Below are 24249 nucleotides of genomic sequence, written 5' to 3'. Positions count from 1 at the left end.
TCGCGAGCTTTCAAACTCCACAGCAGTCAGTCGCCAGCCGCCCGTGCCGTACCAACCGGGAGTGCTATTCTCTTAAATCTCGCAAACTTTGTTTTTGTCATTATTAGTACAAGGCTAACATTGGAACCATTAGATTTCTACTGGTAAGTGATAAAAGTAATTGATTCAGTAGACGAGTAAATTTGCGTACGGAAGTTTTTTCAACTCATGCATGCTCAGCGAGAGAGGGAGGGAGAGATAACATAGAAATAAACGGTTAATCATGCAATTATTTTTTGCAGCGGATCTTGTCAATCTTGATACGTTTTTCGTTAAATATAAATTATGAAAGGAAACGTTTATTTTTAATTTAATCAGTAATAAATAATTTTACAGTAATTAAAAACAATGATCACATATATATTCACGTTGGGGATTGATAAAAATGTTCATCACATGCATTGCCTAATTACAGTTTTCATTTTTTGTCCACAAGCATAACTTGTTACGTGCTAGTTAGTTTGTTGAGTGCTGGAAAAAAAAAAACATGTGCAAGATAAGTTTCAATAATCATAATACACTTATCAATTTTCTTTTTAAAAAAATGATGCGCGAAGAACACGACATCTTTGAAATGTACATGTATAATTTATAAAAGAAACAAAAGAAATCTTTTCATTCTTTTTCTCTTCTTTTTTTAATTCGCGGTTAATATGCAAGATACTTGAAAGAAAGATTACTTCTTTATTATCATTATAAGCTACATTTTTCAAGCTCTTGTGTAAAGTTATGTTTTATTCAAATTATTTCTTTGATAAAAGACCAATACTCAATCAAAATTACTTGCTCTACATTTACCACCTTAAAGATTTTACTTTTAACTTTGATTTCATTGATTCTATTCACATATATGTGAATTCTACTTCGACTTCTCTATGCAATTTCTCTGAAATTATCAACAAATGCAATATAGTGCATACTGAGATACTAGTATCCTTAAATTATACGACATAGTAAATGAGAGAAATTTATGTAAGATTTAAATATTTAAAAATATATAACATATAATTCTGCAAAGTGTATGCATTATAAATTTCTGAAAAAAAAACACATAATATTACAGAAATTTATCCGTATTTTTAGAGCCGCTACTAGTTTTCAAACTATGCGATCGTTAAAGAGCGCGCGCGATGACGTTTTGATATTACAATCTGCATTTATTCGCGACACAGCAAACACCATCGAGCAGCCACGAGTCTGCATTTTTGGAAATTTCTATCCTCTTGAATGATGCATATCTGCCGATAACGAACATTGCAGCTTCCTATAATCGATTTCACGTGCCACGGCGAATAATGGTTGACACGATCAGCGATCCGTCCTATCCGTCTTCCTATGTAAATGATTCGGTACAAGGAACGCGGAGATCGTAAGCCAGCCAGTTCAATTTTCATCATAGGTGTGCACGTTTATACGAACAATCCGCATTAAATAACAACGATAAAAACAGAAGCTTCATGATTAAAATTCATCGATTTATAGATTGCTCGGCTAGCGCGCTCATAAACTGAACACTATTGGAATAAGCTCGTATAAGCTCGCAATGATTATAATATTTTAAATATGACGATACTAAAACTTTTTATCATATTACACAGAGCGATTAAATTATATTGCAATAAAAAAACATAAGTAAATGCAAATTTTATTTCCAGATACACACATATGCATGTATATATTTTTTTATTTTGTATAAACAATGCTATCATATAAAATACATCGTTAAATACATTATTTTAAGTATTTGTCTTCTTCATATGAACGGATTATCCAGCTGGACACAGATTTTCAAATAGCTGCAAGGATATCAGCATCTTCCAACTAATCTACATTAATGCGCTTAGAAAGGGGAAGTTCTTGTAGTCGAGTTGACATAGTCTCATCGACAAAGTTGCATTGTTAGCTTGGATTAAGAAACGGTGCCCTAATTTCAAGTACAAGTATGGAGATAATATTCGTACGCAAAGCGTGTTAAATAAATTTAATAAAAATCCTCGCAACGCGTTTCCTAGATTTCTTTTTTTTTCGCAAACATACGCGAAATCGAGAATGAATTCAGAGATGATACTTAGCATTTTCCCTTCAGATCCTCGGAAAAAATGGCTCACACGTACTGGGCTTCGCGTACCCGATAATCTCGACGATAAATTCGATGTGCTTACGAAGTAGAGGGGATACGTGCCGGTCTTGCTAAATGTCCGACGTACACCTTAGATACGAACGGAATGAGCCGTTTTTCGGATACAGAACAAGCTCCACTTCGTCTTGCTTTAAATGGCAAAGGATTGACCCGGGCCGACCTTTTAAAGTATTCCCCTGATAAGCTACCCTCGAACAAAAGGTTGGCCGAAGAAACCGTCTTGGTGATTCGATTGCACGCGAATGAGTGGCGTCCGCAAGATTTCTTACTTCCTCTTCTCCTCTTTCTCTACTTTTCTTTCAACATACCTTCCATACTTTTCTATCGCAGCAACCATTGTTCTATTCGTTTGCTCGCCAGATTTTCGTACTTGATCTATATATGGTTTGCTTTTGAATGTACTCCGCGTAAAGCACATCGATCAGGCAATTTAGTTCGCGTATACCGATATATATTTCTTCAAAATTTACGTCGCCAGATCATCGACTGTATCATCCAAAATGAAGAAATTACTTGCAAAGCAGGAATTAATATATCGCATGTTTAACGTAAAGAGACTTACAATTTTGCAATATAAATTACCCATAAAATATACGATTCGTCGATAAATTTGTTAATCCGACCCTTAAAAGTACACAATTTTATACAATCCAAGGTTTAATTTCATGACGATCTCCTGACCCAGATACCGTAGTTCGGGTACACGTAGTTCGGATGAATGTTATGCGGACGTATGCTGATACCAAATAACGTAATTATAAACGGCAAGCCGTAATTTTCCGACGATTTACGTACGCTCGGGCCCGGGCATACAACAAGCTCGAGTTTCGCTCCAATCGGCTTGTGATTGATAGCAATCGCAGCTAATCCACGTGGAGGATATTTCGACATACTAGTTTGTATGCGCTAACAAATTGCGCGTAATCAAATAAATAATTTTTGATTGCGACAATATTAAATTTGGCATTAAAAATTTAAAGATTGTTATTATTGTAGTAGTATATTAGAACGATGAAAAAATATCTAGGCATTTTTAGCAACTCGTAAATCGATTCGCTCCACAATTCTAGCACTGAAATCTTCGCAGCTTTTATAAGACGAAACTTCATTCTCTTTCCATGCTCCACAAGCGAAGCAGAGATTGAATTATTCTTCTTTTCCTGTTAGGAGAAGAATCGCACTTGTCAGAAAATAAATAGTTGCAACATACAATTGTACTAGTTATTACGTTGTGCAAAGATATTTTGAGAATGTAAAGTCTTTTTAAAGATCCTGTCGACCCATATCGATCAAATTGTGTCTGTGTAATTTAATCTTATCAATGTTTAGCTGAGTGGTCTCTTAATTTCATTGATAAATAGCCGTGAGGAGTTAACGCGTTAACGAGTTAAAGTTACGTTCTGTTTTCATTTGGAAAACTCGTCCATCTTTCGTTAACGTCGCTTTTGGCGTGTGTGTTTATGCGTAAAAGACACGTAATAAACTCTTTCCTTATCCCCAGCGTTATAAAAGGATTCTTTGCATCCGCAAAGCCAACGTCGCAAAGAAAAAATGTACATAGAGAGCAATATCTTAAAATTTCCCGGCCGAATTTTAATGACTAATTTTCTAACACATTCCTTTCTTTTTTGTTCTCATAAATTTTATGATAAAATAAACGCTTTGATGATGAAATGACTCTTCTTCGCTGAACCAAATACTCGAATTTGTGTGCGTTCAACTATTATAGGTATATAGCAATTAGTTGTCGGTTGCGAGACTGAAATAACATACGATCTAACCGTAACATATCCCCTTTCGCCTGCTAGCTTTTCGTACCATTTTGCTCTTCATTGACGGCTCTCTCCTCTACGTTTCACATATACCATCATTGATCGCAACATTTGTGTATTATTCAGCGTTCCAATCATTTCTTTCTTTTTTTTTGCCGCATCAAGTGACGCAGGTTGCCTACAATAACGATTTTTTCGATAGATAAAAGTTGATGCATTTTTTACAAACTCTTTCATTAATGTGAGTGTGACATTCAGGAGTTAATTCATGAAGATTCAAGGATTCCATGGAACATATATAGGTGAAACATCGTCCATTCCTGTCGCAAAATATCGGAACTGTACTTGCGCGCGGTTTAGGGCAAGGGCTTTAGAATTATAGAACACGCCTCACAAAGTATATGTGCCCGTAAGTCTCTCGCGTGGCTTCTCGCCGCATTCCCTTTCCGGTATCGGTAACCCATTGCAACGTGACATCACGAACGGCGAGCAAGATCGATCGATTCGCCGAGACGTGCCGCGAGTTGAACTCCCGCGAGATCCAACAGCCGAGTTCTCTTCGCAGTCCCTTTGCCAGCTGGAGAACCCTTGTGGTACTCGAGAATCCCTCGAAGCGACTCTAGAAAAAGCGAATATAAAACGAGTGTCATGAAACGAATGGAGCTATTGTTCTTTCACATTTCTTGAATCCGCATATTGTTTTGTATTTTCACGCATCGTTAATGTAAGAAATTATTATTATTATTATTATTATTATGAGAAAATCAACGAATTTAAAGAAACAAATTTTCATTCTTTGATCATTCACTTTTTATCTTAACATTTTATTTTAAGGCGAAGCTAACGTGTGGAATTTGATCTACATTGTACGCAAAAGTATCGGAAGCTTTTGTTCTTGATATTATTTTTCCTTAGTTCCTTCAATAAGAATTTAATATTATTTACTATCAGTATAGGTCGGTTTAAATGGTCGTCTCTCATATTCTAATAATGCCACACCATTTATCTCTATTCATCCCATTGTTAAATGTAGTGACGACACGACACGTTGTATATGACGTTACATATTACAAAGTGTGTCGGACAGTTCGCGCAGAAGTATTGCGACAATAGTATCCTTGAAATATATCCTTGTGAAATTAATGCAATTAAATCTACAAATAATACTTCATTATTATACATAATGTATTATTTATGTATAGCATAACTAAAGATGTTGCACGAAAAGACCTTTGCATTTAGAAATACGAAATATAAGAAAATTATTAAAAAGTAGAAGAGAAAGAAGAATGAGATATGTCTTAAAATGTTTTTTCTTATATAATTTTTTTTTCTTCTTCAAAATTACGTCCACAGCATCTCCAAAAATTATACAAAAAAATGTGCTAAATATATGCTTTACTGATAAATGTTATAGTAATAACAGACGCATCATCTGCGATTTCGGCAGCAGGTTACGTCGCCTCATAAATATCGATAGGAAACGGCTTCCCGGAGCGAGTTGTAACGGATTTCGCACTACTACTAAAGCCGAAAAGCAGTATCGTTACTCGGAAGGAAATCTTTGAAAGTCGCACATATTGCGATGTGCCAGTGTGGTGCCGTTTTCCTCTATCCCGCATATGAATTATTTCACGAATGTGTCGAATCGTAAATATCTCCGTCGTCTTTGAAAATACCAAACTATATTTTGAAATGTTATAAAAAATGGATTATAAAAAAACAGCGCGCGACGATTTTACATTGAGAAAATTTTAATTCACGTTATAAAATAATACGCGGCAAATTTTCCATGTAAATGGCATATAAAAAACAATCGCTCAACTTTTTACAACCCTTACTTTCGAAGAATTAACAATGTCTGAAATCATTGGAATAATCAAACAAGCAAACGAGTGGCAATTAAAGGAGCGTGGTTCTTCGCTGCGAGATAAATGCGTCTCGAGACTTCGGCGCGCACAAAAAGTATGCTAGATCATCCGCTTGATAATGGTTAAGATTTGCATTACAGATCCATTTACCTTGTTATTCGGACACAATAATCCAGCCGCCTACCGGCTATCTGAGCGCGCATATCTCAAGGATGAAAATCGCGAAAGCATCCAATATTGTTCTTCCTCGGCGAGATCGCAGTTTCTGCTCTACGACCGCAGACTGGCTGTGCAGCTGAATCCCCGAGTAACTGCGAAAGTTTCGCAGCCTAGCTAGCGTTGCGCCGCTCCCTTATAACCACCCAAGACGTGTCTTCTCTTCTACATCCTACATATTTTCCCTTTTTCTCTTCTTTTCTCATCTCGTTCTCTCCCTCTTTCTATCTGTCTGTCTGTCTGTCTCTCTCTCTCTTCGTCCGTGTTACTCTCTCTTGATAATTGTTCTACATCTTTGCGGCGGGAATATGCCAATATTCTGTCGAAGAAATCTAACGAGCTAAACTTCATAACATCGATTCTATTAGATGCGCGCGGACGCCTTCGAAAACAATATACCCAAAGTTTGCAGAGAGTTGGCTGTTCCCTCTGCTCCGGTTACAGAACTTATGGAACATCACCGTGGGGCTCTTGCAGTTCAAATTGTTGCGGCGCGAATGGCATTCCCCAAATTCTTTCCAAACATTTTCGTCGATGTCAGGTTGAAAAAAAAGAAAACGATTGCTCTGCAATTTTTACAACACACATGGAACTGTTTTTATGTACCGTGCTTTATGTGACAGTTTGTACCGTTCGTGTGTCAAAGTATGAATTATATATATGTCGTATTATGTGGTATAAAAAGTAATATTTATTTAACAGTAATTTTATTTAACAGTATGGTACGCTTAATTTTCTGAAAACGTCTAACATACGTTCGCCGATTTACTAACGAAAACGCAAAATTATGAAATATTGCGAGTTCATACATAACGTTTATACAAAACTATGCTTATTACATGTAGAGGATTATGAACAGGCAATACATAATTTAATGAGCGAATTCTGGCAGTTGAAAATTTTATACAGCAATATTAAGAGCATTCTGAAAATAATTCCGTAATTATTTCATATAACCTAGAATATCCCTTTCCTCAATTTTAACGTGCACTACAGAATCGTATCGTATCTCGTTACCATGTTGATTCCTATTAGCATATTTATTTTTTTGATATACCTGTCCTGAATTTAATGCCACGCACTAACATTAAATCTGTCTTTGTAAAGTGATATTTAGTTCAGTAATATAATTAAATCATTTGTAACGGACGTATTTTAATAGATATATTAAAATATGTGATTTTTGGAAAAAAGTAAAGAATTTATTTGCATACTTTAATAGATATATTAAGATATGTCATAAATAAATTCTTTACTTTTTTCCCAAAAATCATGCATATATACATGTTTTAAATGAATGGCAAATTATTCTTTTATTTAAAATTCTTAATTAGTTAACTATTTTTTCTACATAATTTTTCTAAATATTATATTTCGCGGATTTTTTTATTTTATGTTTTTTTTTTATTTTAACTGTTGATTACTTTGTTAAGTGTATTTTGTATACATATTTGACGTAATGTAACATAAACAATATTGTCTCTTGACGGCACTCGAGTTCACCTAACGATCTGTCATACGACGACACGGTATGGAAATCGTGCTGAAATAAAATTCTCTTCCAGTCGTTTTATTATTCTATCGTTCATCGAGAAAAAACACATAATACTTATAGGTAAAAGTGTTTTATTGAAAATTGAGCGGAGCGAGACATATCTTTTAGTAAATTTTCCTTGAAAGATAAATATAGGTTTTTCGGGAGACGAAATCGCGCATTTTCTTTGCGCGTTTTCCTTCTCGCTTGTTACATCCGTATCTTTGAAAATGCGAATTTAGAAAAAAAAAAGAATAAATGTGTGGTAGGACAATAAAATAATAAATTTCTAGCTCACACCCAAATTCTCACTTGTTTCGGATGTCACCGCATTTTTCTCGTGCGTTGTCCACGGTAACTTCCATTTTCGTTTATTTCCGCGCGCCACTCCACGAGATGCACATATACGAACAAAAGCAATATATAGAATGGCGTACGCACTGCGGCAGAAACTGCGAGAAATAACACAATCGATGCAAGTTCTAGCCTTTGTTAAATTTTAATGGGCAGAATAAATGTAGTAGTACAATCAATCAATATTTAAGTTTTGTCTTCTTACTTACACGAAAGTAAATCGTTTGTTAATATTACATTATTGTTTACGCAGAATATATTACGCACGTAATCACACAAAGTAATATAAAAGAATTTAAAAAAATTGAAGTTAAAAAAATAGAAAACTCTAACATATAATGTTTGGTCGATGATTTAAGCATATCTACTTAGCGTATCCATGGGACATTCAGATCAAGTACCCGTATTCTTCAACGATGTTTGGGTTTCAGAACAAGGAGAAAATCGGAAAACCTGCGGATACGTCATAGCCTCTTCAACAATCCTGACTGCATCGAAAAAACTTCGGGGGATGCGAAATCCGGTGGGCGATGACAAGATCAGCATGGGGGTCTTTCCTCATAATGGCGATGATCACGATCGTTATCGCCAATTATCAACGGCATCGCGACAGACTTCACCTGCGCGAGCAGCTCGTTAATGGTCACAAAGCCATCAGGAATATCACTCAATTGCAAGGTGCGTTACGATATGTATGCAATATATGTAATTTGCTCCCGATGTAAATGCCGCAATTACTTTTGTCCGCATATCGAGAAAGAATAAAACAAAATATGAGCCAATGTTGCTTTACTACTTACTATTGCTTCTTCTATAAATCCACGTGTTTTTATTTACAAATGTTGACAACAAACAAAAAAAAATTTACTCGATATGCATCAATATAAATAGAGAATTGATGCATGTAAATGTATTGTCCATATTAATCCTACACATTAAATATATCTCATCGTGGCCGAATAATCTTTGATATCGTTGTAACGTAATAAATGTCGTATAGAGATTCGTAAGTGAAGAGAAAAAAATTAGTTTACGAGTTTAATTACTCGTTCTAAAGTTGATTGCTAAGCCGTGGGAAAGTCTAATCGTAAGAGTGATTCGTTTGGCGGAAAAGTTAGTCGGGCTTCTATGCATCTTGCTCGCGCCAAACTTGCAAGCATGGTAAAGTTTCGATACTATGTAAAATTTTACAACGTGGTGTGCGATCTACGCAGTGATTAGACTTTCTTTTACGAAGAGTATTCTAGAAGCATATATCGAACTATCGTGGTAAAGTTCTATCTGAAAACAAAGAGAGAGCGAGAGATAGAGAAAGAGAGGGAGCGTCAATTAACAATAAAATACACAGATACGAGAAAAGTAAATAAGCAAGAATGACGTTTCAAATGTTTTTGCTTTTAGACAAGCTTCGGAGCTATTTTCTGCGAGTCAAGTTTTACTGCGTTTGGTAAAATTACACATCGAATGGTTGCATTGTCGATTTCCGATGAGCTACAATCACGTATCTGTATTAGCTTGACCGTTCGGATATTTATTTTCTGTAGAAGCTTGCGCGGACTTCCTCGCTGAGAGACCCGATAAGAAGCTGTGTATTCGTCCTACATAGCTTTACAATAGTTCCCGGATTTCAATGTCGAACCGATTAGACTTTAAAGAGTCGCTTGCTGCAGTCAATTTATTCCTAGAGTCCTCATGCAAGTGCAATTTTAAATTTCCATAGCATGTTGAAAGAATGTGCATGTACTTGAGATAAACGCGCGTTGCAACGTCATTTAAGCTCCTTGTTCCTTATTATTTTGAAATGTCAAACAATTTTGCACAGCGAAGAATATATTAAAGCGTATAACAAAACGTATTTTATATTTTCATATTTTCACATTTTCTCAATTCTATGCTATGATCAAATTTTAAATTTTTAAAGAAAGATATTTCTATATCTTTTCTAGATCTTTTTATATCTACAGAATGCGACTGAGTCAGGCATAATTTCTGTTTTTTGGCAGTGCTTGCATTATGTTGACAGTAAGTTGTGTAGAATAATACGTTATATGGTTGCTTATTCTCAGATTCTCATGAAACTTTAATTTTATTGTCATTACGATCATTTCTTTAAAGCCGTACTTACAGTAATGCGGCGCAATTTTATCAAGCGCTTTAGAAGAACCATCGTCTCACGATCACTGTATTAAAATTAATACAGTGTGTAGAGGAAAATCTTTGATATTTTTATTTCGAGAGGAATGCTTTTTGTGCTGTTTGTACATTTTATATATCTTTGTCTTTTTGCATGTGTAATTCTAGATACACAGATTGCCTCGTAAATGTGCGCGACTGAAGAGAGAAAGAGAGACACTCTTGTCAAGAAAGTCGCGTCCGAATAGTTCGGAAGTCTCGATCATGAAAAAATATTCAATTTGAAACTCGTTTGGCGACTTGTCATTTGATTGTACTAGCGTATGGCTCTGGATGCGTGAGTGTTGTTTGCATATACACACGGGCTGTCTCGAGTTATTTGCAAAGTTTGTCGTTGCCAATTCATGTCATACATTTTACGACTTCGACATAGCATTGCATGCCGAAAATCGGAAATAAAATCTTTCTATTCTCTCTTATCGGCGTTTACTTCTTTACAAAAAATATAATAACTTGTTTATAGAAGAACTATGCTCGCTATTGTTAAATTAAGCAATTTGCCAAATTTTACGCTTAATTCGACGACGAATCTAATATTTGATTGAATATTTAAATCTTTTTGTAACACGCGTTTACACGTATATTTATAAAAGTCTACCAGTGTGCGAGAAATTGATAGATTTCTGATCGCATAGACATAGCAATTGCTTTAAAGTAACAACGCTGACAAACATCCCTTTGTTTGATATATCAAACAAAGCGGAACACACCAGGAACAGACACTTATTACACGCCAAACTTCTAGTTTGTAATGAAGCGTACAGATACGGGACATGCGGAATGCGCGTAGCGGAAAGTGGATCTGACCATGCACGTTTGACCTATTTGTCACACCGCAGAATTACAAATTTAATCTCATTATGCATATTTTCGCTGTAGATTTAATCAAACTAAAACTAGATATGGCGATTGTAATAAGAATTTTTAAGAATGCAAATTAGTGAGCAAAAGTACATAAATCTCTATGTTAACATCGTTGTATTTAATAAAATTAAAATATCTTTAGATTCAAATTGATAAATTGTTCAAAAATTCTCTATTCTACAAAAGACAAAGAATTTTATAAACAAACTCTTTATAAGACATAATTATGCAGAAATTAGCTTTCCCTCTTCTGCGTCTGCAATCCTTGCACGTTGAAACTCTTCCTCCGTCATGGACGTAGCAATCTAATTACAACAAGTAATTTTAATACCAAGTTATATGAGAGAAATGAAATTGCACAAATACTTAGACGCGCAGCGTCAAGATAACGCGAAATGATAGGACGCGCAAAATTACGGCCACGTTGATCGTTCAATATCGCGCATCGGTCAGAAGGATTACCGAGGGGATTACATGTAAACTTTCATCGTTACGAACAAGCGTGTCACCTTGCCAGAATATGACGTAGCCTTACCTGTCCACGAATCGACGGATAAAATTTGTCATTGCGAAAGGGGCAACTTGTCATTTTAACAGACTGTTGATCCCGCGTGATATTGGTTTTCGTTGATTGATAGGCTATCCTTCCATTACTTACGAGAGTAATTACAACTTCTGCGACGTACATATCCTTTATGATCCGTAATTGCACTGCAAAGTTTCTCACAACATGGTGCTTTACAGCATTACATATATATAATTTAAAGCGTCTTACGGACGAATTTTATAAAATAATTTTGTTTTTAAAAATCGATGTATCTTAAGAAGCATGAGACTACTTGCAGTGAAAAATTATAATTTAAAACTTACGCTCCCCCTCCAAAAAAAAAAAAGTTTTGCCTCCCCCCCCCCAAAAAAAAAAAAAAAAAAAAAAAAATTATACGTACATTTCGTTCATGCGAAAAGTTTTTAGACTTTAGACTGCTGTCGAACTCGCCAGTCCAACTTATACGCATTCCTCTAGCCCCCGTAATTGGATTTACGTCGGGCTTCAAGGTATGAGAAACTCCCAAACGTCGTCTCGTCTCAACGGGAAGGATCGCGGAAGCATCAACGGGACCAGTACTAGTCCGATGAAAAATGAGCGACAAGACGAATGGTAGCATCTTCGGCGATGGTAGCATCCTTGCCATAAGGCGATGTACGGAAACAAATGATCTTCCGGATGTATATTTATTACGTCGCCACCGTGCGACCCTCGATCGTCGAAACCGCGCATCTTTACACAAGCTACGGGAGAAAACACGGAAGAAAAAAGATGAGATAAAGGAAGTATAGACTTCCCCCTTCAAGAGGCGTACATGTGAACGTAGTGAACGATACACATCACCTCGGCTTTCAGCGAAAAAGAATATCGACGATTTTCTCGAGGAGTGAATGAAAAATATAACAATGATCAGATGGCGCGTTTATTCGTTATTTATAAGATTTTTTTCTTTGCGAGGTATTAGCTATTTATTATGATTTAGCGAACGATATTATGAGATAGAATCAGTAAAGTAATTTTTTATAATAAATGTGACAGTAGATCCGAAAATTAGCACAGACACGTCAAATTAGTGATTCCGACGCCAAATATTTCCACAGATCCTATTATCCCAGTTTGTGACCCGGACCAATGAATATCCGTATTATTTGAATGCCGATAAAACCCAAGAGAGAGAGAGAGAGAGAGAGAGAGAGAGAGCAAGGGATGAAAGAGGCCGTTCTGGGAGTTGATTTTCCCCGGATAACTGTAAAATTTATATTCGGTCACTTTAAGCGGCACGTTCATTCTCCGCGTCCCAATTAAGACTGTCTCGTCGCAATTAATGACAACGAAGCAACTACAGTTGAAACAGAGAGAATGCAATAATCAATGAGGATCATATTATATAATGGATCGATAATAAAACATCTTGGCAAATACTTCAACCCCCTGTGTCGTGAACGGGCAGATTTTCCGTTTGCGGTTTCAGCTGCATCCCATTAGCGTTAATGAAAGGCGGTAATAGTGATTTCGAACTTTTTCCATTATAAGCGCCAGCATCCGAATGTCTAATGGACATGCTCTTAATTAATGTTGTTTCACGCGATGTTCCATCCACGCGAATCTGTTTGTAAAATGTCGTCACGGGTACGTTTCACAAGCTGTATTAAAAAATCGTCTCTTTGTAAACGTGATAATACTATCGTGGCGCGTATATAGCTTTGAGATTCGCTTATGAGAACATCGATCGCAATAAAGATGCATTGTGATGCACCGCGATATTACCGTATCTTCTTCTAAACGCTGCTCAAAAGCCTTTTAGAAGCCTATAATGCTTTTTTAATGTAGTTTTTCACGTTATCTCTCTCATCCTATATTTCTATACATATATACAACTATTTTAATCTTTTGAGTATCGACTTCTTTGTCATACGCAAAAATACAATACGTTATTTCGCGTTATAATTATTGGAATTAAAATATATGAAAGGCTTATTTTCTCTAATCAAACGAGAATAATTTATTTTTAGATACATAAATAACGACTGCGATTTGTAAAATACTCCGCTCGCGCGAGCCTCTCTACGTCCTGGAATTCGTTACCTTCTATACTTCATGCGTTTATATATTTCCGTCATAAACGATTAATATCGTGCGGGCGGAAATCGTCGCCTCTGCGTAAACTCTCGCGAACAACGGTTCTACTCGGTGCAGCTGCCGATTCGCATTTACGAACCGGATTATACGATGGAACGCGCGGCGCTGAAATCTCGAAGCCGGCTTTGCCACTCGCGTTGCACTCGACGCGGTCTGCGCTCTTGTAGGGATCGCGAAACGCCCGTTTAGGTTCGTTCCACGCGAGAGAAACCGTTGGAATACAATTAAAAACGGGGACCCGTTATTCTCTCAATTGAGAGAATAACGCAACGGTAAGTGCTCGCACCCCGTCCAGATCATAAATCAAGCGGATTCTTTCACGCGCCGCTTTTCGCGATTCTTTTATTCATGTACGATACAGCGGCTGTATCTATTGTATGTATATCGAATAATCATTAATTCATATTAAAATAAATAAAGTATTTTCTCTCGTTTCGAGACACAATATCGGATATACATTTTATTTAAGAAAAGATAATGTATAATATCTGCGAATATTTTAATCACTGCAAATAAACGGATAATCAAGTATTAATAAACACTAATCAATATCTATGTGCTGTATAAAAATGTGTATAAAAATAAACCAAGAAAAAGTATTTGGGAGAGAAAGAAAAAAAAAAGATCTGACGACAATATCGCAAGTATTGCAGAAGACATTTAATTTTCTGCTCCGTTAATCCCCACCGTGCTGTCTTGATTGGATGGTAATAAATTAATAACGCTGTGTAAACCTTCCGAAATATACATTCCGTATTGTACATTTTTCACGTTCACAAAATCCGTCAATATATCTCCGCTATATTTCAATCGGTTTTTCAGATTGAATCTACAAAATTGTAATTACACAAAAGACATAATTGTAAAGGCGCATAAATAAATTCCGTTTGTGCCGTCAGTAATGTCAATTTGAAATACATGATTTCACTACTAATTTGTGCGGTATATTAATAAGAAATAAATTGCGCATAAATTAATAAATATAAATTAAATTATCTTTAGAGAGAGTTACACACACACACACACACACACACACACACACACACATGTACATTCAATCGATAAACAAATGTCATTGTCCGCTTAATATTCTTCAACCATTAGCAATGTACTCTAGCAATTGCAATAATCTAATAATAAATCAATCAAATTGCATATTAATTTAATTAAATAATATTGATATTTATTTGATTTGCAACAAATCACGTCATTTCAAGAATAATAAACGAAGACGATGGATTTCGCAATATTTTGATAGAAATGACCAGTTAATCCGACATTTTTTAAGCCAACATACACATCTGATTCTTTAACTTGCTCATTCCATGAAGATACGAACTGTGAAATCTGACAAAGAGACAAAGGCAGACGTTGATGAAGACATTTAGCTTCCTTTCCCGTTAACCCTGAGCGCTCCCTCATAATCGAATCAATAACGGATGGATGATTTTCTTTGTGGACGGGAACGAATCAGATCAGTCATGAAGTTCCGACTTTAAAGATGTGTAACAATAAAAAATCAATTGTCGTAATTGCAGATGCAACACACATAATGATTTATGTGTGTTTTAAAATATTACATTTCTCAAATACATAAATTATATATATGAAAATGAGAGAATATGAAAAACATTTATATGATTAAGAGAAATAAACAAAAGAAATGGAGTTGATTTCTTGGCTGACTGAGATTAATTTGAAAGAGAAGTGCATCGTTAATAATTAAAAAATTGCTTATATTCTCCGTCTTCTTTCTCAATTTTTTAGTTCAAAACTTCTTTATTATCTTTCATATCGACAATGTATTATCATCTTATATCTCCTTTGATCTTTCATTTCTCTTATCTTCTCTTCGTTATGAAGATTATTGCAAAATTGCATGGAGAGTAAAAATGAATAGGTTTTCAATTTCCGCGATCTCGCAGATTTATACGATGGAAGACAATCTACTTTTAGTTATGTATCTAAAGAGTACAAGAGATGAACTTTCTGTGGTTGTGTAAAATCTGATAACCTTGTGTCCCTCTACGCAAGCTCGTATTGGATATCCGGGCTTTCGACAGCCACGAAGAAAATCAGGGATTGACCTCGGTGGACTTCGGGATCGTAAGAAAGCGCCGTTACGCGTTCGCCGAGAGTCATGTCGGTCGTTTACAGACCCGAAAGATTCTCTCTCAAACGACTCTTCAGGGTTACGTAAGACATTGGGGAAAAAGAGAGAGAATTATGATTATTCTATACTCTCTGCTTTAGTAGTTTTATAAATTTCTGCCCGCGAAAACATTATTGCAAGACTAAGACTATTATTGCAATATTGTTGAAATGAAATATGTGTACAAAAAAAAAAAAATATATATATACATATATTAAATAAAAAAGATATATTTTAATAATACACTAGTACACCTACATTCTATCAGCATCCAATTAATATTTTGCGTTATTTTTGAAAGATGTACATTTTTTAAAAGAGAGAAATAGTTTTAAATTTACATGAGCCATAAGACAATACATAAAGTGCAACGAAGAAATGACGTCAGGATAAAATACCGCGAGTATCTTGCCCACAACTTTCCAACACCGTGTCGTTTTCGCGAAGCCACCTGCTCACCATTACAGTATAATTGTACCTTTTGTGTTTCAAGTATCCGTAAAATTTCTGAGTGCTTCGCAACCTCGAGCAAAACCTTCGCGCGGCTACAAAGCGTGCGAAATAAAGGGTCAAAAGGTTACCTGGCTACAACTTTATCTTGCGCCCTCTATTCTTTCGCGCTTGTTCCGTTTCTCTGAATTTTCCACAGAATTTTTCCCCTTTAATCGATCTCCGCCGTATGCGCGAGCTGTGTGATACGAATATCCGTTCATCCGGAATACTTAGTATTATCGAATAATTAATAGGAAAAACCTGAGCCTATTATTCTCTTGAATATCGTTCATTTGGTGACGTTTTTCTCTATCATTAATCTTTCTTTCTCTGCTTTTTAATTGCAGCACATATCTTTTCGAACCAAGCTCAACTGCTTATCGTCCCTTGAAAAATCCCGATTATTTTAAGTTTCGGCTTTTTTTACGATATTTGAACAAGTATTACTTATTACTTTTAATATTACTTATTACTTGTCATTTGGTATTAATCGCACAGAATTTTTTTCATGAGTGTGACAGTAGCATGCTCTAAAGCGCTTCAAATGCTCTCATTATGATATGTATATTATGTGGAAATATATCTATTAAATGATACCAATAAATAATATTATTAAGCATAATGAACGATATATCTCTCTCTCTTTCTCTCTCTCTCTCTCATAAAATTCGATACTAGAAAGAAATAAAAGATCTGGTATTAAAATTAAACCAATATCTTCATCAATATCTTTATCAAGGAATATGGACATGCAACATCGTGTTGTAGCTACAATTAAAAAAATTTTAATAAATGTTTTGATAATAAAGTTTGCAATATATATAAAAATTTTACAATTTTTTTACAGCATGCGCATAATAAAACATTATAATGAATAAGATCTTTTTCTGCTGCGATAATTAAAGATATGCAATTTTATTTAATTAAAGAAATGTATTTTTATATCCATCATGTTGTTAGTGTATAAAAAAATTAAAAAATATATATATAGAAGATGGAGAAAGAAAGGAAAGCATCTTTCTCCTGAATAAAGACTTATTTTAAACTATAATACTTGTTGCAAAAGAAACGTGATTACAAATACACGCACACACACATTACATGGTGGCAACACACATATAAATGGAGGCATTTAAAAAATCAATATTTTTTGCCCTAAACATACAGAATAAGAACAGCAGAGATGACGATTGGCAACGCAAATACGCGAATTTATTTGAACTTACACGGCGTATCCGCGTTTCCCGTTGTTTTCAACGAGAATCTCGCGTTTTCATGAGAAACCCATTACAGCCGCACTATTCAAACTGGATGTCAGCGGCTTACGTCGAAAAATCTTGGTGAGATTGTATCTTGGAAAACATAGTTCAAATCTTTATCCATGTGCTTTCTAGCTAGCAATATAGCTATAGCTAACAACGCAAATCTCTCGCAACTTAAAAGCTAATCAATGTACAAGCGTACTATGCGCGACGATATAAATATCAAACGTTATAATACAAAGATTATTACGTTAATACTATATGACACATGAGAAAAAAAATTCATTAGCTATTGTATAACTTAAAAGTGAGGAGGATTAATGTAATGAGATTTTTTTAATGATATGTTTCAGAGGAGATAATAGCCAATCTGCCTCCTCTACGAATTCCGCGTTTGAGGCATCACCGTGTCACAGACTGGGATCCGTACTTCGAGAATGCAGACGGCCAGGGTATCAATGGCCCGCAAAATGTGTCGTTGCATCTCGGTGCAACAGCTTTTCTCGATTGTCGCGTCGCGATGCTCTCTGGAAAGAAGGTGCATATCATATCGTCGAACTATCCGTGAATCGATTTATGTTATTTTGAGAGTGATTAGAGAGCGACAATATATTTAAATATATAACTTATATTCACTTTTCACTCTAATGTATGCTATGGCTACTGTACAGCTGTTTTGCTTGTCTCTAACATGACTACTTTATTTTGTCTGATTAATATTGACTGTAATCACTTATTAAATACTATTAGTTCAAAATGCGATCGATAAATATCGCGAATTCTGCAGGTTATGTGGATACGACGCAACACCGAATGGGCATCACTCCTAACTCTTGGTAATACTACTCACACATCGGATTCAAGGTACAGCGTGAGCTTCCAATATCCAAACAATTGGAGATTAGCCATCTCCGGTGTGCGAAGGGAAGATCACGGCGTATACGTCTGCCAAGTGAATACGCATCCGCCAAGAATGCTGGTCACGAACGTCACTGTTCTCGGTAATACCATGTGCTTTTATGAGGGAATAAAATATTCCGGGCAAGAATACAAAAAATGTATTCGTTAATATTATATAGGGTGTCCCGAAAATAAATGTCAAAACTTCGAGAGAATTTAAGGGATCGATAAATTAAAAAAAAAGTTCTTTAGATATTCGCTCGTTTTTACTTTGTTTTGAAAAAAAATTCAAAAAAAGGAAACAAAATAATACTTCACAAAAAACATGTAGGTACAGAAATGATTTAAAATTAATGTGCGAGCACGTTGCGCCAATAATAAGAAAAATACCGCAACAGCTCGTGTTACAATATATTACAACTTTGAATCGTACAAACACGAGAGGAGATATACTTCGTCCAAACTTTTTCATTTAATGCTCATATAATGCTCTTTACTTTTATTTATAAGCATTATCGTAGCTCGCTGTTTTCATTGCAGAGACATTGCTTCGATTTATCGATTAATCGTCTATTTTCGTCGGCTACAATTCGTGTTAAAAAGCGAAAGAGCCTCGAGATCGTTTATTGTGCACTCACGAAATATTTAGCAATACACACCTGCTTAACGACAATTAAACATTTACACAAACAAAATTGTATGAAATATATTAACACGGATGTACTATGACGCAAATATTACTTAACGTGACATATAATCAGAAATCAAAATTTTGGAATAAATAAAGAGAGATATAATAAATTTTTTATATAATATATAATAAATTTTAATATTATGATCTGTGCATGCAGGAGGGTAGTTTAATAAGATGTTTATGCAGATATTTTTTTAATCATATATTTGATAATTTAATTTAAAAGTTTCTGTTATTTATGAAAGTATTTGTATTTATTTCACATAATTTTGAGATCTCATACGCATTATTTTTGTTTATATTTTAAATGATTAGAAAAGTATAAGAGCCTACGTGTATATATATACATATATATTTTATAAATAGAATTCTAACGGCTTATAGCGGTTACATTTTTGACATATAATTTCGGCCGGTATTCTACATGTGTCCTCCGGATGTTTTTGAGTGATATATTACAGAGTATTGGCGTAATCCGGCGACGTCGGTAGCTGCGAGATGCATACATTGTTTTCCATTTCAAGAGCACAAATCCGAATGTACGTCGTGAATTGTCGGCTGCGTCGCGGCTCATCTAAAGAGAACAGTGTGGTGAATTTAAATTCCGCCCCCGTAAAGATTCAATTACCATGAGAAAATCTTACAGCATACCGCAAGCGGAAGTAAGCCAGTCGCAGTTGTATCACGTAGTACATCTCGTTGCACACAATGGCGACTTTATTTATCTAACTTTCCTCGCATCTGCAAATACGTTTGCGCATATCAATGTCGCCGTGCATGCTACCCACGGGAATCTCTAGCCGTATCATTTTACAACAATTTTTAATCACGAAATGTGAAGATGTTGATCACTTAAATGTTTAAAATGTGAGAAATGAAATGCGGACATGTAAAATAACGGCAGCGAGAAAAATTTTTCTCGCTTAGTGTCAAAATAATATTCGTGATATTTAATATCAAAATATCATATTTATTAATAAACTTTTAATTATTTGTTTTATTAAAATTAATTATATATTTTATTAAATATTTTAAAAACATAAGACTTTTCTCCCATCTTTAAAAATTAATATCTATATTTTTTTGTGCCGAATCTGCATTTTGCAATACAAGCAATGCCTTTTACATTTTTAATAATTAAATTCATTTAAATTCAATTGAGATAAAGAAATAAAAAAAATGTAAAAGGAACGTAATAAAGAAAGAACGCTTCTTCATCGATTATTAGATATTATTCAGTGATATGTCTACGTTTTTTTAGCGCCGGATATTAGAATCATCGACGAAGCCAGACACGAGTTGCGGGACCGGTATTACAAGACCGGAAGTGGTATCGAGCTGGCGTGTGTCGTTCGACCATCTTGCCCCGACTCGAGAGTACCGTATCCCGTCTGGCGGAAAAATGGCGAGACGTTGCCGGATCACATCAACGTTTATCACATTAATGGGTGAGCATATATCGCAAGTGACGATGGATCGAACGGGGCTTCCGGGAGACGGATATACGGCTGAGTCTCGATTTGCATGTGTGTGTGTACATGCGCATCGTATATTGTCTACAAACGGGTACATATCGTTGCTCTTATCCTCTCGTAACACGTCGGGCATTTACCTTCTAAACCCCGTAGGGCGTACGCGTTGACGAGTAACGATACAAGCTTTGTGCAAAATATAGTCGTTACGATTGATCCTTTCTCGAGACGACTTACAACGACGATATATCCTTTTTTCGATTCTTTAGACAGACGTATTTCTGTGAATCTCATCTTTTACGAATTTGACGCAAATAGCGTAAAACTGTCAAACTCGGTTTATATTCAAGAGTTATTTGTGCCAGCATATTTTGTATAAAAATTTCCTATTACAAAATAATACGAGAGAGGGGAAAAGAGAGTGGAGAAAGAAAATTACTAAAACACTCTTAGTTTCCTACAGTCATCGAGCAGCCAAAGTTTCGGAGAATACACATACCGAACGAAGAGGAGAAAATCAACACGCGCAACAGTCTTCCGCGAGCGAGACAGTGAACATTGATAGATCATTTATCAAGGATACTCTGATATATCGCAATTATACTTTCGAGTTTATTTTCTCTCCCGTCGCCCGCAGATGTATACTCACATTTACTTTTGCGATGTTATTTCGGCGCTCGCTTCTTAGCGACTGACTTCCGAGTTATTATAATATCGTGCCTATACAGGGTGCTAAATTTCAAATGTAACAGGCCGAATATCTCGATAACAAAATGAAATATCGAGGTCCAGTTTTTTTTTACGCGTCCATTCAAAGTCAAATTCTTTTTATCAAAATTTGTCCGCCTCAAAACAATGCAACCTAAAAAGAAACCGGATCTCGATATTTCATTTAATTATCGAGCCTGTTTAGTTACTCAGCCTGTTACGTTTGAAATTTAGCATCCTGTATATTGTTACTCCCACTTATTATCTCATTAAGATAGAATACCACGCGTTGCGTCAATGACAAAGACAAAGCTCTTATCTTGTTTGTATTTGAATGTATCAAAACAAACTAAATATTTCGGGCGCTCCGCGCGTACTATCAGTTGAAAGATAAATTAATATCTTATAATATTGCGAATTATAGCGCTTGAATTTACCATATGACTTTATTAAATGTATCTATATTGTTAAATTAACTGTTAGATATCTCATATTTATATAATTGTACTTTTATACATTAGGTAAATGTTCGGATTAACTTACACCTCATGGATCGTTTTCATTTTTAGATATATTGTAGAGGGTACATTCCTAAGTAATATACGCTTTAAATTTTGTGGCGCTCTCTTCTGGTTCCAGAGATATGCGATTTTGAAGTTTCACAGTTTTAATGCTTTTTTCAGATATTATAAAGTAATATTAGGAAAAATGAAGTTTGTGTACATTGTATTTGTTGTAGAGCAGGCGAAAAAGTGTTTGTTTATATTTACGGGATAGGTATACGATCATGGATATTTTGTCAATAATGTGTTTCGCCTATTTCTCGCAGTTCGTTAACAGCTTTTAACATGCGACTACATGAATTAAAACTGAAAATAGGTTTGGGTTAGGTTATATCTTCCGGAAGTGGACCCCCCGTAAGGGAGGCAGAACTCATTGTGTCCACGCATATACTTTACAACGCAAAGCGAGGTCCACCCCACAATTGTTGTGTGGATGGGAAAGTGTATGCGTGGGCGCAGTGGGTTCCACCCCCTCCCCCTCTCCCTACGAGGGAGTTCCACTTCCGGAAGATATAATCTCACTTTAAAATTAAAATTTACTATTAACTTATCGTTATTTTCAACAAGATTTAAAAATTCGTATAGTCGCATCGAAAAATATTATAAAACGAAGCGTACTGACAGTGACGCAATAATATAAACAATAGAGCAAATATAAACAAAAAATATAAACACGCAAGTAGAATATAACGAAAAGATGATACAAGTAAATACGAAAATTATGATACTTCAAAATCGCATATCTCTGGAACCAGAAGAGAGCGTCAAAAAATTCAAAGCGTGTATTACTGAGGAATGTATCCTCTACAATATATGTAAAAATAAAAATGATGCGTGAGATGTAAGTTAATCCAAACATTTACCATACTATATTTTATTTTATACATTATTCATATTAATACTTTTTCAATTTCTATTAAAATTCAGCAGACCAAAATTAATATTATATAGATATCGCCCAAACATATAACATTGTATAATACGGTAACCGGTTTTTTCAGATCGAACGAGGACGTGGTGACGAGGCTTTATATAGAACGAGCGAAAAAGACTGATAGCGGCGAATATACGTGCTCAGTAAGCCAATTCAGCACGATCGCGGTACACATTCATGTCCTAAATGGTAAATTAAATAAAATTTATCGAATAAAATTAGAGAATGGACATACATATAAATAACTTTATATATATTCTCGACGTTACGAATATTTTTATATATATTTTCCCTAAATAAATATCTTTAAAATATAAATATAACGCGTCTAAATATAGTATTTGTGATTTTCGTAAAATGTATTATATAATATTTAGATCATTTATAAGAAAAAAAAAAAAAAACTGTTACCGATATAATTTTAATATAATTTCAACAAAACGCATACATAGATACGCATAATGATATTGTTAATGAAATGTTAATATCTTATTATCTGTCTGTCAAATCTCATTACAGGTGAAAAACAAGCTGCTGTTCATCATGATCAGTGGAATGCAGCCTGTATCAATTATCACGCAATTATTACTGAGTTCTGCGCTGTGTTCGTCAATTTTCTTTTTTACATGCGGCAAAGTTATTCTCTATGAAGCATTCTTTTTTAAAACTGCCAATATTATAAGCTTATATTTTGTACGACACACACATACTGTTTGTATCAAATATTTTATGTATTTCGATGATACTTTCGTAATATCTTCTTCGACAATGTATTTTTAGTATTCTTAATATGTATTTTTATTTAATATACAATAATATTATAAATGCACCCTGTTAAATAAATCTGTGTCAGTATTATATCAGAGTATAAATGAAGTAAATATTCATATTAAAATAAATATTGTATTTTCTCTTGTCAACTGTTTTCTTTCCTAAAATTAGATAAAATAATTATTTTCTAAATAAATTTCAAGTTTTCTGTATGTTTTAAATTGTATACTATCATATTTCTGTATTGTTATCCGCATATAATTAATATACATTTTTTAAAATATCATAGGAGAGTAATTTATCGATACAAGGTTAGTTAAAAGCAAAAGCTTTTCTTTATCAACTGATGTAAATAAAGCTTACAAAAGCTTTGCAAGCTTTATAATCATTTCGTCTTACCAGTAGTAGAAAATGATTTAGATTCTCTAAAATTTCTCTTTTATCAGCTTTAGGCAAAATATGTGTAATTACTCTGTTATCAGTTTAAATATATGCACATATCTATCTTACACACATATACACACACATATAAATATACATACGTATATTTTATGAAATAAAGAATTGAATTTATTAAATTTAATATAAAAAGTATTGTTGCTGTTATTATTACATACACGACATAATATATC

General features: G+C 34.7%; 1 protein-coding gene across 1 annotated transcript; it reads left to right on the top strand.

Moving 5' to 3' along the window:
• On the top strand, positions 1-23741 carry LOC115237998 (zwei Ig domain protein zig-8-like). Its single transcript, XM_029811459.1, has 7 exons — positions 1-143; positions 8358-8604; positions 17929-18113; positions 18363-18576; positions 20431-20617; positions 22914-23035; positions 23366-23741. The coding sequence occupies exons 2-7, from the start codon at positions 8457-8459 to the stop codon at positions 23494-23496; spliced, it is 987 nt and encodes a 328-aa protein (XP_029667319.1). The 5' UTR covers positions 1-143; positions 8358-8456; the 3' UTR covers positions 23497-23741.
• The last annotated feature ends 508 nt before the right edge of the window (positions 23742-24249 follow it).

Source organism: Formica exsecta, unplaced genomic scaffold (assembly GCF_003651465.1).
Source record: "Formica exsecta isolate Colony F162 unplaced genomic scaffold, ASM365146v1 scaffold318, whole genome shotgun sequence".
Taxonomy (NCBI): Eukaryota; Metazoa; Arthropoda; class Insecta; order Hymenoptera; family Formicidae; genus Formica; species Formica exsecta.
The sequence above is the reverse complement of the archived record's forward strand: the minus strand, read 5'-3'. Positions and strand labels throughout refer to the sequence as shown.